General features: G+C 32.4%; 1 protein-coding gene across 1 annotated transcript; it reads left to right on the top strand.

Annotated features, from left to right (window-relative positions):
• Positions 1 to 3913: 3913 nt before the first annotated feature.
• LOC134707223 (L-xylulose reductase-like) lies at positions 3914 to 18818 on the top strand. The gene is made up of 9 exons (XM_063566815.1): positions 3914 to 4063; positions 5779 to 5918; positions 9021 to 9113; positions 9467 to 9605; positions 10333 to 10373; positions 10699 to 10768; positions 12266 to 12302; positions 17845 to 17908; positions 18538 to 18818. The coding sequence occupies exons 1-9, from the start codon at positions 4027 to 4029 to the stop codon at positions 18694 to 18696; spliced, it is 780 nt and encodes a 259-aa protein (XP_063422885.1). The 5' UTR covers positions 3914 to 4026; the 3' UTR covers positions 18697 to 18818.

The raw sequence follows: 18818 nt of genomic DNA, 5'->3' as shown, positions 1-18818 counted from the left end.
GAGTTGAAACCTAAGTTTGTCTTTTATTCCAAAGTTTATTAACGGCAATTTTCGAAAGGTTGTTATAAATCATATCAGTGCCAAAGTACTGACTACTGAGCTGATACCATCAGCGACTTGTAGTTCACCAGCAGAGGTATCGACTCAGTGCTTTAACAAATTAAACAACATATTATAAATTTCATGCTTATGAAGCGTTTTTCTGGATTAGCTCCATCATGAATGCTCAAAGCCGTATTTGGAAGCCAAGGATTTATAAGGACAAAAAACTCTGAAGAGCTATAACCAAAAAGACATAAAAAATTGCAAAATCCATCTGAGGCTAACTTTGCCTGAGGGAGTTGAAACTTCAATTTTTGTTAAATTAAAAAAAATATAACTTGTTTGGCTTTATAAATGTTTTGATATGAGCGTCACTGATGAGTCTTATGTAGACAAAACGCGCGTCTGGCGTACTAAGTTATAATCCTGGTACCTTGATAAAATATAAACGGCAATTTCAGAAAGTTTTTTATAAATCATGTCAGTATAAAAAAAACTGACGACTGAGATGGTGATACCATTATGGAAAAAAGTAAAATCACAAAAATACTGAACTCAGAGGAAAATCAATTTGGAAAGTCCATAATCACATGGCAAAATCAAAAAACAAAACGCATCAAAAACGAATGGACAAGAACTGTCATATTCCTGACTTGGTACAGGCATTTTCAAATGTAGAAAATGGTGGATTAAACCTGGTTCTATAGCGCTTACCCTCTCACTACCAGCAGTGGTATCGACTCAATGCATTAAAAAGTTAAAACAACTCATTAAAATTTCATGCATATAAAGCGCTTTTCTGGATTTACCTCAATCATAAACGCCCCAAACCGTATCCTCGAAAGCCGATGATTTATAAAGAAGAGCTATAAACCAAAACGGACCTAAAAATAGACAAATATTGTAATGTCAACTTTGGCTGAGGGAGATGACACCTTAGTTTTTGTCTCGCCTTGACGGAGTCAAAAAGCGAGACATAGGTATGATGTTTCCGGCGTCGGCGACGGTGATGGCGACGGCGACGGCGATGGCGACGGCGACGGCGTCAACAATGTATTAGTTTGTGATTAGCTCAGTTTTATGGGGAACCACTAGTGGTATGTCAATGATAATTGGTATGCAGATGTATTACCATTGCCATATCTCATTGCCATGGAGATTATTTGGCTCCGCCCCCTCAGTCATGGTCTATTGACTTTGAATGGTTTGCTTACTTAACATGTATTAGTTTGTGATTAGGTCAGTTTATGGAGATCCACTTGTGGTACGTCATTGATAATTGGTATGCAGATGTATTACCATTGCCACATCTCATTGCCATGGAGATTTTTTGGCTCCGCCCCCTCAGTCATGGTCTATTGACTTTGATTGGTTTGCTTACATTACATGTGTTAGTTTGTGATTAGGTCAATTTATGGGGATCCACTTGTGGTAGGTCATTGATATTTGGTTTGCAATTGTATTAGCATTAATTGGCACAATTCATTGTCAAAATTACAAAAAGGCGAGACATATCTCTGTGATAACAGTTTATTGTATATAATTTCAAAATTTATAAACGGCTATTTTAGATAGTTTGTTTTAAATCGTGTCAGTATCCCAAAACTGACTACATAGTGGACGATACCACCGGAGACTGATAGTCCACCAGGAGAAGTATCGGATCAGTGCTGTCAAAATGTAAACAACACCATATAAGTTTCATACGTTCGAAGATCTTTTAAGGAATAACAGTACTGTAGTTTAAGAGTTGCCACCGTCAATTGTAGATTTGACGGTGGCAAATGCAGTTTTACTAGCGACGCGTAGCAATTTCCTCAGGCAAAATTGACCTCAGATTGGTTTTGTCAATCGTTTTGTGTGCCTTTGGTTTTATGCAATTTTAGCTCTTCACATATTCAAGTAATTACACATTCTTGACTTTTTGGGTTAAGTGAATGTAAACCCAGAACAGCGCTATAGATGCATAAGATTTATGAAGCATTATTTTGGGTAAAGATTGCATAAAATGCAATCCTGACTTGATATCTAAATCATCTAAGGTTGAATACTACCTTTGAGATACACAACATAATAATTTATGGTGAATTGATACATCGGTTCCATGAACATTTATAGACATTTGTATATGAAATATATGCTCAGATATTCAAGTAAAAAACTATGTTATACTTGTCAAGATAATTACATAATTTATGCAAGATGCTGGAATCTAATATATGTTTCTAAAAGTGTGTTTTAGTCATCTTTAAGCATTGAAGTTATCTTCCTTTATCCGGAATAGTTGATTAAAAAATGAATGCTTTATACAATACAATATTTAGTTTGACTCCCGGTTTCTATTTACACAGCGGTTCTTACGAGCACTTTGATAATTTTCAAAGACTAGGACGATACCACTGCTGACAAACAACTTGCAGTCCCGATGGGTATCATCAACTTAGTTGTCATAGCTTATTTACTGACATTGACTATATTCTACTTTTTAAAATTTTCTGTTGATACATTTAGAAATAAATAAAAAAACTAATGTTACAAATCCTTTCGACAATTTTTTTTCAGATTAATTTTGCTAGTATGGTCGTGTCCTTTTTGTGAGATATAGCTTCTTACAGTTTAAAATACTTTCTTCATTTTTCTAGACTTGATTTTTTCCTACATATGGTATATGTTACTAATGATAAAAAGGATGATTACAATTGGAAAGTAAATATCATCATGTTTGTCGTAGATTCTAGTCTGAGGTTTGTGTTTTATTCCTGATTTTGACATTTTTGTGTGTATATTTGATCCTTTAGTTTACTTAATTTGTATGTTCTTCTGTAAACATCGATACACTACAGTTCCATTGAACTGAAGTCGACCATTGTATCAATATCGAATAAAAGATCAAGACATATGAACGAGGCATAGTTTAGGGCTGTATCCTTAATATAAAGTTCACAGAGTTATGATAGATGTATGCCCAAACTAACAAATTGGAAAAATAACGTAAATTGGAGAAGCTGCGATTCTATAGTTTGATATTATTTCATATTTTTCATGAACCTTTTGAAGAATTTGAATCATCTTCTCTTATTTATGGTCTTTTTCCAATTTGTTTGGGCATGCATCTTTAATATAGCCCAGTGAACTTGATATTCAAGATACAAATAAGCCTTAAATAGTCGATGAGAAATGTTGTATGAGAGATCATTTTAAGATGGTGTTTTGGCAAATTTTATGCAACTGTAATACACATAAAAGGTTAAGATAGGTACGAAACCAGATTTAATCACGCATCCTCCACATAAGGCAATGTCTTTACAATATAAAAAAAAAATGTAACAGTTGTTTCGCATTCGTTTGAATGTGTTTTAGCTTTTGATTTTTCCTTTTAATTCATTAATTGTTAAAGGGATTTTCCGTTTGGAAATTTCCTCTGAAGTTCGGTATTTTTGCTTTCTTACTTTTTAGGTACATTACTGGTTACTAGTATTTGAATAATAGTAAACAGTTGTTCTAAATGTCTCAGTTTGTATTATTATATGGATATACAATCCAGCCTATGCCAAATAAAGGCAATAGTAGTATACTGCTGCTTAAAATTCATAAATCGATAGAGAAAAAACAAATCCGAGTTACAAACTAAAACTGAGGGAAACGTATCAAATATAAGAGAACTACGACACAACAGAAACACAACATCGAAATGTAAAACACACAGAAACGAACTATAATGTAAGAATTGACATTTTCCTGGTACAGGGCATTTTATGAAAAAATGGTGGGTTGAAGCTGATTTTGTGGCATGCCAAACCTCCCGCTTTAATGGTAGTGTAAATTATATGTTATAACATTAAAATGACAACATTACACGACAGGGTTACACTACATAAACAGATAAACAGATAACATAAACAGATAATATATCCCAAGTGGGTTTAAACGAAGCGAGATCTCGATTGACATGTTCAATACAGTGTTTGTTTATGTCGAGACAGAATGACTTCATTGAAGGATAAAGTTGTAATTATTACAGGTAAGACATCTTGTATTGTATACACAAACTGCTATGTTTACAATCACTCTTATGTCATAGATAAAACAGATACCTCGATAAATTATAAGTATCACAGCACGCTTAAATTAATTATACTGTTAAGGTGAGCTGTGATAATAATAAAGTGTGTATTTCCGGTTAAAAAGATATGAATCGCAAATTTACTCGTTGTCATAAACCTTTCAAAAGATCTTCTTATCTGATACTCAAGAACTAATTTTAAACATATTTGTGGCGAATGATCTTTATGCTATCATGTATGAAGCTTCGCTTTGTAATTTATCAAGATTTCCGCTAAGCTAAATATAGAACAAAAGGGTAACATGCAGTTTTATTTTTACTTATATCTCCAAATGTAAAGCACTTAGATCAACCTGAATGGGTACATATGATAAGAAGATTATAATCTATGTGCTAGAAAATTGGGCAACACATGATTTGGAGTAAAGTATTGTAAAACCTACTTAAACGTCGAATACCGAATATTTCACTAATTGATCCCTTATTAGAGCTATTGCCTTTGACAGACTATTTCCCTAAGGAGCCTGTTATTCAGTGGTTTTCATTTGTTGCTGTCACATGTGGAGTAGGATCTGCTAACCCTTCTAGAGCGCATAAGATAACCCCTTGTTTTAGTGGGATTCGTGTTACTTATTCTTTAGTTTTTTTATGTTGTGTCATGTGTACTATTGTTTGTCTGTTAGTCTTCTTCATTTTAGCCATGGTGTTATCAGTTCATTTTCGATTTATGAGTTTGACTGTCCCTCTGGCATCTTTCGTCTCTCTTTTACATACTGTTTTTTTCCGTTCATTTTTTTTACATAAATTAAGCCGTAAGTTTCTTATTCGAATTGTTTTGCATTTTTCATTCGGGGCCTTTTATAGCTAAATATGCGATATGGACTTTGCTAATCGGTGACCCGTATATGTTAATGTCTGTGTCATTTGGTCTCTTGTGAAGAGTTGTCTCATTGAAAATCACACCATATCTTTATTTTAAATGATAGATAGACGGTAACTTTGAATGTTAAAAATGCTTAGCGAATTAAGACCTACAAATAATTCAATATAACCGAAATTTAACCATTATAATAGTTGTTACCTTCGTCTTGTTTGACAAAAATGTTTATCAAGGGAAGCCCTACAAATGGTTGAATTGACAGAATGTTATCAAGTGATCCTTTATAGGAGTTATTGCTTTTGAAAGATGACTTTTGATCGACAATATATTTGTTGTGTTTATGGAATGATGTTCCAACTAGCATCCGTCATTCCAATGGGTACTGTTATACGACATTATCAGAAAAAAATCATACAAAACCGTTTTGAAACATAAAATAATCATCGAGCCAAGTTCCAAAACTTTACGTTCAAACATATATATGCAATCAATTCACTAATTAGTCTACATTTGAGCGATTCCTTCATCTCTTATATACCAGTGGTATTGTTATTATTCTCCGTCCTAACAATATTGTCCAAGTCTGATGACGGGTGACGTATAGTATACATAGCAAGATAAGGCTGTCGTTGGGGTTCTCTTTGGTTTTTTTTTATATATTCAAAACAGATTAAAGTTTTGAAAATCCTTTGATCATATTGGCCTCTTTTTTTTAGATTACATTGGTCGTTTTTTACTTTCTTTTCATTTTGAACATTTAAAAAAAAACTATTTAAATCTAATTCGTATTCAGGAGCTAGTTCTGGAATTGGTGAGGCAACAGCATTGTTGTTGGCATCACTCGATGTAAAATTAGTTTTAGCGGCAAGAAATGAGGAAAGGTTGAATGCTGTTTCAAAGGAATGTCAGACCAAAGGATTATCTGCTGAAAAGGTATTGTCACACTCTCTATTGTGAATAGTAAGTAAACGAATTACTACAATGAGTAGATAGTTATCAAAGGTACCAGGATGATAATTTAGTAGTACGCCAGACGCCATAGTACTCTCTTTGGTGGGAAAGGGATGTTAAATCCTTAAAAAAAAGTTTATACCTGTTATGTGACATTGAATCATTGTGTAATGCACAGTTTACTTTTCGTTTTTGGTGTCCTCGTTTGCTGTTGTAAATTCAGGGGAGGTGTCCGTTGCTATTCTGGGATTTACATGTTGTATTGTACAATTATATTATTTATTCATGTGTTTCTCTGTGCTGAGTTTCCTGTGTTTGTACTGTTATCCTGTCAAGTATTGTTGTCCGTAATTCTAGCGATATTTTTAGTATTGCCATATAATCCTTATAAATAAAATCAACAGTAGAATACCGCTGTTCAATAATAAAAAAAACTTATTTACGATTAAAAATCCGTAACAACAGAAACACTGAACTGCAACCAAAACAAACGCCAGCATACATAGAAACGGACTATTTGATAACAACTGCCATATTCCTGACTTTGTACAGGACCTTTTAAGAAAAAAATGGTGCGTTGAACCTGGTTTTATGGCTAGCTGAACCTTCTGTTTGTATAACAATGTTAAAATTACCGCTAAAATGACGGTTTTTCAAATACAGTACAAATACACACAAGAACACACAGGACAGAGATATGTTAAACATCTTTTTTTTATATAGATATAAGCTAGTTATCACCTTGATCATACCCGTCTTTTTTTTTAACTGCGGTATAAATTACATGCATACTAAGGAAAAGTTGATTATTAAGCTGATCATCTCCCTTTGTCATATGTTTCTGTTTCAATAACACAACCTTATTATGTAAGGGCAAAACAGGACATGTTGGATAGAATTGCAAAGTTAATAACAACCATAGTCAAGGGGAAACAATTCCAAAACAAAATAGAACAACTATACACATATGTATAGAACACTTTAAATGTAAATCTTTGACAGTTATGTAATGATGCACACTTACTATTGTCCAATATGCATACATATTTGATCAATTGCACATAAATGATAATAGTATTTAAGAGATTACAAAAGGGGAGATCCCGCTCATATATCAACTATGTTTTAAACACTTCCCATTTACTTTTGTCTTGATTTTGATAATCTGTTGAAGAAGGCAACACTATTTGTTTGGTATATATTGAAGCATATTAATCGAACTAATAGGAGCTGCCAAAGAAGCATAACGCGTTCATGTTTTTTTTTATATAAATAAGGCCGTTAGTGTTCTCGATTGAATTGTTTTACATAATCTTATCGGGGCATTTTATAACTGACTATGTGGTATTGTCTTTGCTAATTGTTGAAGGCCGTACGGCGACCTATAGTTGTTAATGTCTGTGTCATTTTGGTCTCTTGTGGATAGTTGTCTCATCGGCAATCATACCACATCTTCTTTTTTATATGTATAAATGTGATACTTAATTAGAAAAAGTAAAATAACAAAAAAATCCAAACTCCAAGGAAGATATCAAATAGAAAAATCAAAAACTGTAACACATTAATCGAATGGAAAACAAACTGTCATATTCCTGATTTGGTACAGACATTTCCTTATGCACATAATGTTGGCTTGAAGCTGTTTAGCTCAACCTCTTACTTGTATGATAGTCGCACAGAACTCCATTATGTTGACAATTATATGTGAACAAAATTAATAATAAAACAGTAAATAAATGTAATGATAAACTCATCATAGATACCAGAATTGAAATTTTGTATTTGCACCAGACAGACGTTTCTTCTACAATTAAAGACTCACCAGTGAGGCTCAAATTATTTAAAGTAATAAAGGAACATCCCATGACTCTGACCCCAGAATGATTTGTATTGCATTTGATTTTATATTCAAATTACCGTTCCGCGGAGAAAATTTCAGGGACTGAATTTTCGGCTCTCCCTTTAAACCTTTTGTGAGTATGGTCTTGAGAAACGATGATAGCTCGTCGGATGGGGACAATAAATGACTGAACCGTGTTAAAAGAGAGCAATATCTCTTGCACGTAAAAGACACCCTTATAGATTTCGTAAAGAACAGGCTAGTGCCGCTACAAGTGGGCACTCGCAACCGCAAAAGGGAAATGGACGAATAGAAACTGTAATAACTTGTTTCCCAATCCACTATAAATAAATAAGTTCAAACTAAATTACATTAATGTTGAATAAATACTGAAATCTTTACATATATTAGATTACATTACCAGAAAAAAGATGACTAGCATTTTTAAGTTTCGTTACATAAACTACATCAATTGACTTGTTTTAAACCACATGTATGCAACAGAGCATTCATACGAGAATTGTATGATTTGTTTCCACTGAAACATACTACATTTGTTGTTTAAATACAACAAAATGGTTAAATCTAAGTGAGCAAGATTTTAAAAAACTGAAATGATTTAAGATTTGACATTTGATGCAAATAACCCTTTATTTATTTCGTGTATACACGCTTTTCTTGGTTTTTCCTCCATCAGGAACGTTCAAATTCACGCATTTAAAATCAAAGTTGTATAGGAGCAAAGCACTAGAATTCAAAATATAGTCAATTCATCTTTTGTCAACTTTTCCTGAGGGGAGTTGCTACTTTTTTTTAATAATTTCTTAAATCATCAACGAATAGCGTGATTTAAAATTTATGTCACTGTTGAAGCACTGACTACTGAGTTACCGATAATCTCGGGGACTAAAAGTCTACCATGTAATGGTATCGGCCAAGTTTATCAATTTCGAGCAAAAGAAGACCTTTTCTAGGTTTACCTTCATCAGGAAGTGTCAAAGCCCACACATTTTAAAGCCAAGGATGTATTAGACACAAACATATAGAGATCTGTATGACCAAAGGGACCCGAGGTAGTAAATATTTTTAATAATTTCTTAATTCATTAACGCACACAATACGAAAGCTTTGTTATAATTGTTGAGCAGATTTTCTGCGGAACAATTGGTATCTGTCTTTTAAAACTTTGAAGTCTTACATGCACATATCTAACTAACACGTTTCTTTCTCTGTATAATTTTTAGGTTCTAGTTGTAAAATGCGATGTCGTTAAGCCAGACGATTTAAATAAGCTGATACAATTAACCCTATCTACCTTTGGACATATTGATGCGTTGGTAAGAATTATCTGGATATTTGACAAATCTGCGCTTATGATTTGATTTATTTGTGTAACTGTAAGAACGCATTTAATGACAAACTAAAATTCAAAGTGATGAGTTCAATTTCATAATAGCTCTTAACTATTTAAGTAAGGGAGATGTGGTATGATTGACATTAAGACATTTATCAAACAGGGTGCAAAAAAAGTGAATTCAGCCAGTTATAGGTCACTGTCCGTCTTACAACATTTTTTCAATTTAAGTTATCATTACCCTGGTGCAATATGCGTTGATATCACATTAAGTCATAACAGTGATGATGAATCTTTTTAGATAGTCTTAAAGGTATCTTCTTTTTTGTTATGTAGGTGAACAATGCTGGTAGTGGAAATTATAAAAAGATGATGGAAACAACGCCAGAAATATTAGAAAGTATTCTTGATATTAATGTTAAAGCACCATTTAACCTGTCACAAAAATGTGCACCTCATCTTATCAAGACACAAGGTAAGATCATTTTACCTTATCAATACTGTTGGTTCATAATGCATGTCGAGTCAAAATAAATGAAAACAGTTTTTGATATGAATAAGGGATGTTAATTTTTTTCTCAAACAAAAACTGCTATGAAGAAGATGGATAAATGGCAATATTTGGTAACGAAATATGGGTCGAAAAGATATTAACACTTTTATAAATTTTGTCCGATCAACGAGGAAATAAGAACTCCAAATGAAACATTCATTTTGAAAAAGGACGATGATGCGTTACCTGTTCTAATATTGGACTTGGACTTCTCTTAAACTAAGTTTAAATATGCGTACTTTTGTGCGTTTGTTTTTTCTACATTGGCTAGAGGTATCGGGGGAGTGATGAGATCTAAACAAAAAACCATGTTGAATCCCGACCAAATTTTGCGCCTGTCTCACGTCAGGAGCCTCTGTAATTTGTAAGTCTTGTATGATTTTTAATTTTAGTTTCTTGTGTATAATTCGGAGTTTAGTATGACGTCAATTATCACTGAACTAGTTACATATTTGTTTAGGGGCCATCTGAAGGACTCCTCCGGGTACGGGAGTGTTTCGCTGTATTGAAGACCCGTTGGTGGCCTTCGGCTGTTATCAGCCCTATTTTCGGGTTATTGTCTTTTGGACACATTCCCAATTTACATTCTCAATTTTATTATTATTCTTACTAATTGAAATGTGTATTTAGTTTCTTTCTCATTTAATAGGTAGCATAGTTAACGTGTCAAGCATATCTGGGCAAAGACCGGTGAGTTTTAGAACTTAACTTACCATGCATGAAAATAAATTCTTTTGGTTATTGAGAATATCAATTACTATTTGTAAATTGTACGTTTTCCTTTTATTTTTTACATTTGTGTTTATTGATTTTGCCTCAGCATTACTTTAAGTACTTCTGAAAGTAATCTTCTGTCGGCATGCTAGCAGTTTGAATTTGCGTTCTTCACATCTGACTTGATGATAAGCAATAAAAACATGCATATATTATACCGCATCTCATTATTAGATAAAGAATGAGAAACAAAGATTCTGATGCAGCGCTATCTGCAATCAATTTGTTTTACTTATTGTAGATTGGAGTATGTCCAGCTTACTGTATGTCCAAAGCAGCGCTTGACATGTTTACAAAGTGTTTAGCCTTAGGTTTGTTTTTATTGATATTATCTGTGTTGCATTTTTCTTCTATTACAATGCTTACCAAATGTTTATTAAATATTGAGTTCATAAACAACGTAATTATACCTTGTACGTGTATAGCTTTCTTGCTTGAGTTTGATGTTCAAATATTTGTTATGTATTCATGGCATTCCAAACGTGTTTTTGTTAGGAAACATCTATTAACAGAACGTATTGAATATACTATATGGATTTGGCTATCAGCTCAGGAGGCATGTTTCCTTATGAAAAAAAATATCAAGTTTGTTTGGTTCATTCCAAAGTATTTTCCCAGACATTGATTCTGTCTTAGCAAAGTATAACAGTACTATTCTCAGTATGCACGACAAATAAAGTTTCCCAAATTATGATGATTACCTAATGATTTGAAATTTCGAACTGTCAGAAAATGTTTATTAGCCGAAACAATTGAAAAATATTACGTTTGGAAGCCGATTATATTCTTAATCTAGTGGTTTTTTTTTATATTAAATATCTATAAACCTATATACGTGTGTGTATGATTCATATGTAAAAACGGAAGGTCCTTTGTCACTTTGCAATATTTAATTATATAAAAAAAATTGTCAGTGTTTATCAGAAAACTATCTTCTCTTCTTTAAATTTTGTTTGTAATAATTTGTTGATCACTTGTTCATTTCTGACATATTAAATGTATATTTTTTATCAATCATGACCTCTTGTAACACGTGTCTGAGTGTTTTCCTAATAAATCTTGAAATCTTGAAATCATATTCAGGAGGCATATTTAGTAATGTTGTTACGTTATCGCATGTTTGATAATTACTAAAGGATGATGTTCCTATTTAGTATTGTATGTTGGATGACTGATAACTATTTGTTTTAAATCAGCTAAATGATATTGTCATTGTCTTTCCCTCTTTGATTTATCAATCGCTTATCTTTTCTTAGTCTGTAATTTATGAATATGTCAACACAGTGGTACTTATGTAGACGAAACTCGCGTCTGGCGTAAATTTACATTTAAATCCTGGTATCCGTGGTGAGTTTAATGATCATACTTAACTTAGTAGACTGAATGTACATTAAAAGGATCAACTCCGGTCCTATGTTTTCGTATCATTGGTCTGAAAACTACTAGCACTTGATAAAATGCTATCATACCACTAACCCTTGATATATTATTTTGAGTATCCTGTATATCTTGTTGTTCCACAACAATGATACGAAACCATCGGACCGGAGTTGATTCTTGCAGTTGTAATGTACAGCGCACGAATACGAAATATAGATAACAGATATGGTGACAAATATTAGTATATGTCAATTTCAATAACGTTCTTAATATTCTGAGAACAAAAGCTCTTGTACTTATTACCCATGTTATGATATTTTTATGATTTATGTAAATAATAGCTATGATCCTTTATTTTGAATCAAACATATTAGATATAGACTAAATGAAATTTTCTATTTTATTTATCTTTAAATTATTCGTTTTAGATCTTGCACCTCACAAAGTAAGAGTTAATTCAGTGAAGTAAGTACACCAACTTATACGATATGTGGAATAATGCGTTCTCATTTACGGGACATCTGATTTTCACATTTCATTTATTTACATTTAGAAGTATCCTGACTTAGGGAGGGATGAATTTAACTTCCCAAAAAATTCTCTAAAATTGACACTATCAAGACTGTTGATATCTTGATTAACATATTTTAACGTTGGGAACGGGTTATTCAACAAATTATAGGCTTTCCCACAGTATTTAGTGGTACGGATCTTGTTTCCTTGTTCATATGAAGCTGAATTTATCAAGATATTCTGAGAAATAATTAAAAGAAGCTAGTATTATCCTTTAAATGGGCACTAACTGTCAAACTCATGTTCATCGATTTTACTCAAATTCTCATATTCGATATCTCTGCTGGTGGACTATCAGTCCCCGAGGGTATCATCAGCTCAGTAGTCAGTACTCCGGTACTGAAATTGTTAAACAAACTTTTCTAAAATTGTCCGTTTATAAATTTTGAAATTATTAAGGCACTAAGGTTTCAATTCCCTCAGGCAAAGTTCAATTGAAATATACATCTGCTGGTGGACTATAAGTCCCCGAAGGTATCATCATCTCAGTATACAGTACTCCGGTACTGAAATTATTAAACAAACTTTTCTAAAATTGTCCGTTTATAAATTTTGAAATTATTAAAGTCATAAGAAACCTCAAATTAAAAAAAAAATATGCATATGTTTTTTATAACTAAATGGATAGTTTTCATTATACAACTTATGTACATATTCTTTTTCCTGAGGAAAATTCTTTAATTTGTCAACATTTAGAAGAAGTTTACTTATTTTTAATTGCTTGCATCCAGGAAGCAATTCGCCGACATTTTTTCCGTATGCATAAGGACCCGAGCGTAACCCTCCTCGTAAAAATCCTGTGATCATAATACGCATGGATCTGTCATTGAAATAAACAAATATCTGATTATACATGTTAAACACGTGCTCAGTACCCATGCTTTTTGTGATTTGTTTACTATAAGGTGACAATCGGTAAAACTCGGCTTCAAAACACGGCATTTAATGAGCATCCATACTTGTTAAATCATAACAAACTGAGAGAGAAAAAAATGACGATTATATGATATATTTGCAAAAATAATGATAAAACCGTGCACAGAGGACTAAGTTTATGATGTATACATGCATTGGTTCAAGAATTGGACAAACATTAACAACTCGTTTCATATGACGTTAAGGCACTAAGGTTTCAACTCCCTCAGGCAAAGTTCAATTGAAATATACATCTGCTGGTGGACTATAAGTCCCCGAGTGTATCATCAGCTCAGTAGTCAGTACTCCAGTACTGACATGATTTAACAAACTTTTCTAAAATTGTCCGTTTATAAATTTTGAAATTATTAAGACACCAAGGTTTCAACTCCCTCAGGCAAATTTCACTTGAATATTACATCTGCTGGTGGACTATAAGTCCCCGAGGGCATCATCAGCTCAGTAGTCAGTACTCCGGAACTGACATGATTTAACAAACTTTTCTAAAATTGTCCGTTTATAAATTTTGAAATTATTAAGACACCAAGGTTTCAACTCCCTCAGGCAAATTTCACTTGCATTATACATCTGCTGGTGGACTATAAGTCCACGAGGGTATCATCATCTCAGTATTCAGTACTCCGGTACTGACATAATTTAACAAACTTTTCTAAAATTGTTCGTTTAAAAATTTGAAATTATTAAGAAACGAACTCCCGCAGGCAAAGTTGACTTTAGATGAATTTGGCTATTTATTTTAGGTATGTTTGTCATATAGCTCTTCAACGGATTCGGTACTTATACGTCTTCGAATTTCAAATGTTTGAGCGTTCCTGATGAAGGTCAATCCAGAAAAGCGCTTCGAACGAATAAAATCATTAAACGTGTTGTTTTCAATTTTTTAACAATGTAAAACAGGTTCATCCAAGTTATATAAAATTTAAAGTAAACAATGCACAGAGAGCATGGGCTCGATAAGATGTAACTTCGTTTCGTGTGTATTTCATTTAAGACATCATCTACTTAACTATCGAGATGACCCCGAAAACTCGTTCAAATGCAGTTGTCTCTGTCTGTTTTATTTCATTTTTAAGGTAAAAAAAACACAACAACTTTATTTTCGGTTGTACCTGTATAATAATGATTTAATGTGAATCGAATCAGTCAACCAAATGATTAACCTTTGTTTCACGTTGAATGTTGACATTCTCTTCTTTTAATAGCTTACACGCATTAAACATTTATAATCCATTTCTAGCTAAAGGGTTACATTGAAGTTCACATGAATACGGATTCAATGAGGTCAAATTATTCACTTGCAAGTGAATAATTCATCATCGATGTTTCTTATCTTATTTTGACAAAATTGATCCATACTGGCTTCTAATAGGAAATAATTATTCCACTATGTCACTTTCATAAATGATTGAACAACAAAAAAATCATAATTTGAATTGTATCTCGTATCTAGTGCCCAATTAACTTATCGATCAACTATATACTAGTAGATCATACATTCTCACTAAACACAGTTTTGTAACTATGTTGAACGCATCTATCCAATTGAACTTGAATTAAGCAAACAACGGACACATAAAGTAAAGTCGTCCTCATAACTTAACTTATATCTAGAAATTGGGAACCATGGTTGGTTGAGAACAAACCTTTACGACAAAAAAGATGATTTCATTTTCATTTTTATGTAGGAACATTCCAGCAGCGCCTGCATATATAGAATATGTATCTCTCAATTAATACGATCGTTCAGAGCTTTCAATGCCTATCATTATTTTTTTTGATATACTACAGGGCTGCTGCTTACAAGGACGCTATTGAATTAATAGTTTCAAGTCGGAAAATTACGGACGCCATCACGAGTTGATTAACTGTTATGGAATATCTGTGTCCAATTGTTGTAATCACAATCCTAACTTAATTTTTGTCGACTTATTATCGGGTTGAGCAAAACGACGGGTACCATATGTTGAGCAGTATTATCCTACCTTTCAGGGGCAACTGAGATCGACTGCCATGGTATTGTCAGTTTATTTTCGACATATCAGTTTGAATTTCCCTTTGGTATCGTTCGCCTCTCATTCGCATGTTTTAACTCATGTCAAGAAAATTATTGACTATACATTGAATAAATTTCAAATTTTAATACTTCCTGTTTTACCATCCAAAAAAGAATTTGTACTAATTGCATTAAGTTCAATGAACTCATGCACAATTTCCAATTAAAAATGAATCTACTAATCGTTGTATGGGAATTTTGATAATGACAAAATTATTTTAAGGTTGTATGCATTATATTTCGAATTAACGTTTTATACATGGATGGCAATTATCTTGGCTAAGTCGATGGATGATTTCATTAAGATTGTGTAAATCAAATATATATTTTGAATTTACTTTAGTATTACTCCATTACAATGAAATAGTGTCTTGAATGAGAAAATACCAATTGAACAATCATAAACATAGGTTCAAGGAAACAGACATAATATTTTAGTCAAATGAAAAAGAAGAAAATATAAAAAAAAAAGGTGTGGTATGATTGCCATTGAGACAACTCTTCACAAGAGACCAAATGACACAGAAAATAACAATTATAGGTCACCGTACGACCTTTAACTATGAGCAAAGCCTATACCTCATAGTCGACTATGAAAGGCCCCGAAATAAAACAAATGTAAATTAATTCAAACGAGAAAACCAACTGCCAAATTATGTAAAAAATATGAACGAAAAACAAATATGAATCATCAGCCCAGTAGTTGGCACTTCGGTGATAAAATGAATTTGGTTATTTTTATAAATTAACTGTTTGCAAAAGTTTGAATCATTCCAATTACTAAGTAATCTCTTATCACAGGCCTATATTACCTTAGCCGTATTTGACACAACCTTTTGGAAATGTGGGTCCTCAAAAACTCTTCAACTTAATATTTGTTTGGCTTTCAAACTGTTTTGAACTTGGCGTCACTGATGAGTCTTATGTAGGCCAAACGCGCGTGTGGTGTATCTAACTATAAGCCTGGTACCACTGTTAACTAATTACGAAACAACTAACGATAATCACTGAATTACAGGCTCCTGACTTTGGATAGAAACACACATCAAAGCTTTTTTTGCTTTTAGTTTACAGTCGTATTACCTTAACTGTAAATAAAGAAATTGAGAAGAAAAATGCACATGAAACATCAATCGAAACATAAATACTAGGGGCAAAATCGACGGATTATCAGTATATAACTATTCTCCGTTAAACCACAATATTTGATTAACTGAAAAACTTTTTCTTCAATAAAGATCACGAGCACCTAAAAAGACACGTATTTATAACTTGATAAAATGCAGTAAAACCCTTTACATTGTAGTACTTATTATTATGTTTATGACCAGTTAACGTTTCATGCAGAACAATACTTAGTCACACGTGGATAAGACGGTTACTACGATTGAACTTTTTTCAGTTTGGGTTTTCTTCAGTGTCTTTTAATGTTGTGTTTAACGACTTAAACATTTACCAATATACTAAACGTAACAATATCCGTTAACTTAAGCTCACATGGCCAAAAGGGCTTATAAGTATGTGATATTATTTTTTACATCACCAACTGGCGCCTGTTGTCTGTCTTTTATAAACATTTTCGTTAAATCTGACACTTCTTAATTAAAGAACCACAATCATCCTTACTTTAAATTTATTATTTATAGCTAAGGAAAGCACTGTGTCTATTCAATATGGCCATTGTCACTGTAATTAAAACATTGGTAACACAGTCTAATATGAAATAATATAAATGTTAAGATACTTTATAATTGAAGTGTGATATTTCTCAATATAAACTAATACATTATTAATTAGTTTTATTCCAGATTACCCACATAATTGATTACGGCCATTGCACTGTTAAAGTAAAATATATCTTATCTGTTCCATTGACTTTTTCCCATCCAGATATTGGTGGACGGTATGTGTTAAAATAATGGGAAATTGTATTATATATCATGCAGTATTTTTGTATTTGTTGTACCCATTTCAGCCAAGTTATGGTCTCTTTACTAATGGGTACTATCATTTTATTAACCTCCCTTTTCTTATAAGCAACATACCAGTTTTCTTTCATATTATGTATAATAACCTACATCACAAAACATAACTATTTAGTAAATGGATGCATTGTGCTTACTTATGGCGAGTTAATGTTTATACAATGAGTTGAATGAACATAGGGCCTAAGTTAGCCTGAAAAGGTTTCATTACTTCGGAAAAACTGAATATTTTTAATATTGTCGTCTATGTTTTTTTTGTTTTTTTTTCAGTATTTATTTAATGGCCTTGATGTTGTTTGTTTCCTTTCGACTTTGGATTTGATTGTCCGTTGATATATGACATTTTTCCTACATCTACTTGGATTTTTTCCATGAATGCCTAAATAATAATCCATGGCAGCCTACTGTATGTGTGTACTAACTGTATAATTGATTTAATTCCTCCCTTCATATTTTGCAGTCCAGGTGTTATAATTACGGATTTTCAGAGGCGTGCTGGTATGTCAGAGGAAAATTATGCAAAAGTAAGTTGTATTAATATCACCTCATGCAGATGTCTAAAGATATTAATTGTATACATCCTAGGACATAATCATTAAAGTGTGTTAACGGTTGAAAATTCTATTTATATTAGATTGACGAAATTTGCTATCCTAACATGCTTTATCAAATCTGTTTTCATAAGGATTCCTTGTAGATGAATAAAGTTTTAAAAAACTAAGATTCCAACTTTCTACTTATGTGAATTTGACTATAAAACTACGTTTCTGTTTATTTCTTTTGGAAGCGTCTCTGTGATGGGGAAAAAGGCATATACGTTTCGGCAAACAATATGGTTAGAAATTAACAATATTTATTTATGAAATAGTACCAGAAATATTCTCTGGTTATCAATCAATCAAAATGGAGGATATCTATATAAGGTGTTATGGCGAATAAAAAGACTTTCGATGCATATACTGTTTTTATTTTAAGTCAGAAAAAAACCCTAAAATTGTTTGTTATTGAAATATATGATAAAATTTCAGTGCCAGTGATACTATAATACTTTAATCTCTATGCTTTCGACTAAGCAGAATGATTGGAGGCAAAATCAAGTGGAAGCTAAATCAAACCGCAGAATTTTAAAAATTATTTTGTTTTATTTTTGCAGTATTTAGAGAGGCAAAAGGAACTTCAACCACTTGGAGGTGCAGCTGAGCCAATAGAAGTTGCTAAAACTATCAAATTTTTATTGAGTGATGACTCCTCATTTGTTACTGGACAACTTTTGTTTGTGGATGGAGGACGACATTGCTTGTCTCCAGTATAAAGACTCTAAATATACTATCAGAATCTTACAAATATAACTTAAAATATTGATATATTGTTTGCTGTTGCTATTTCTTACCCAAATATTTTCTAATAATTATTGAAATAAAAGAGTACACACAA

Source organism: Mytilus trossulus, chromosome 2 (assembly GCF_036588685.1).
Source record: "Mytilus trossulus isolate FHL-02 chromosome 2, PNRI_Mtr1.1.1.hap1, whole genome shotgun sequence".
Lineage (NCBI taxonomy): Eukaryota > Metazoa > Mollusca > Bivalvia > Mytilida > Mytilidae > Mytilus > Mytilus trossulus.
This window is presented reverse-complemented; position numbering and strand designations above follow the sequence as displayed.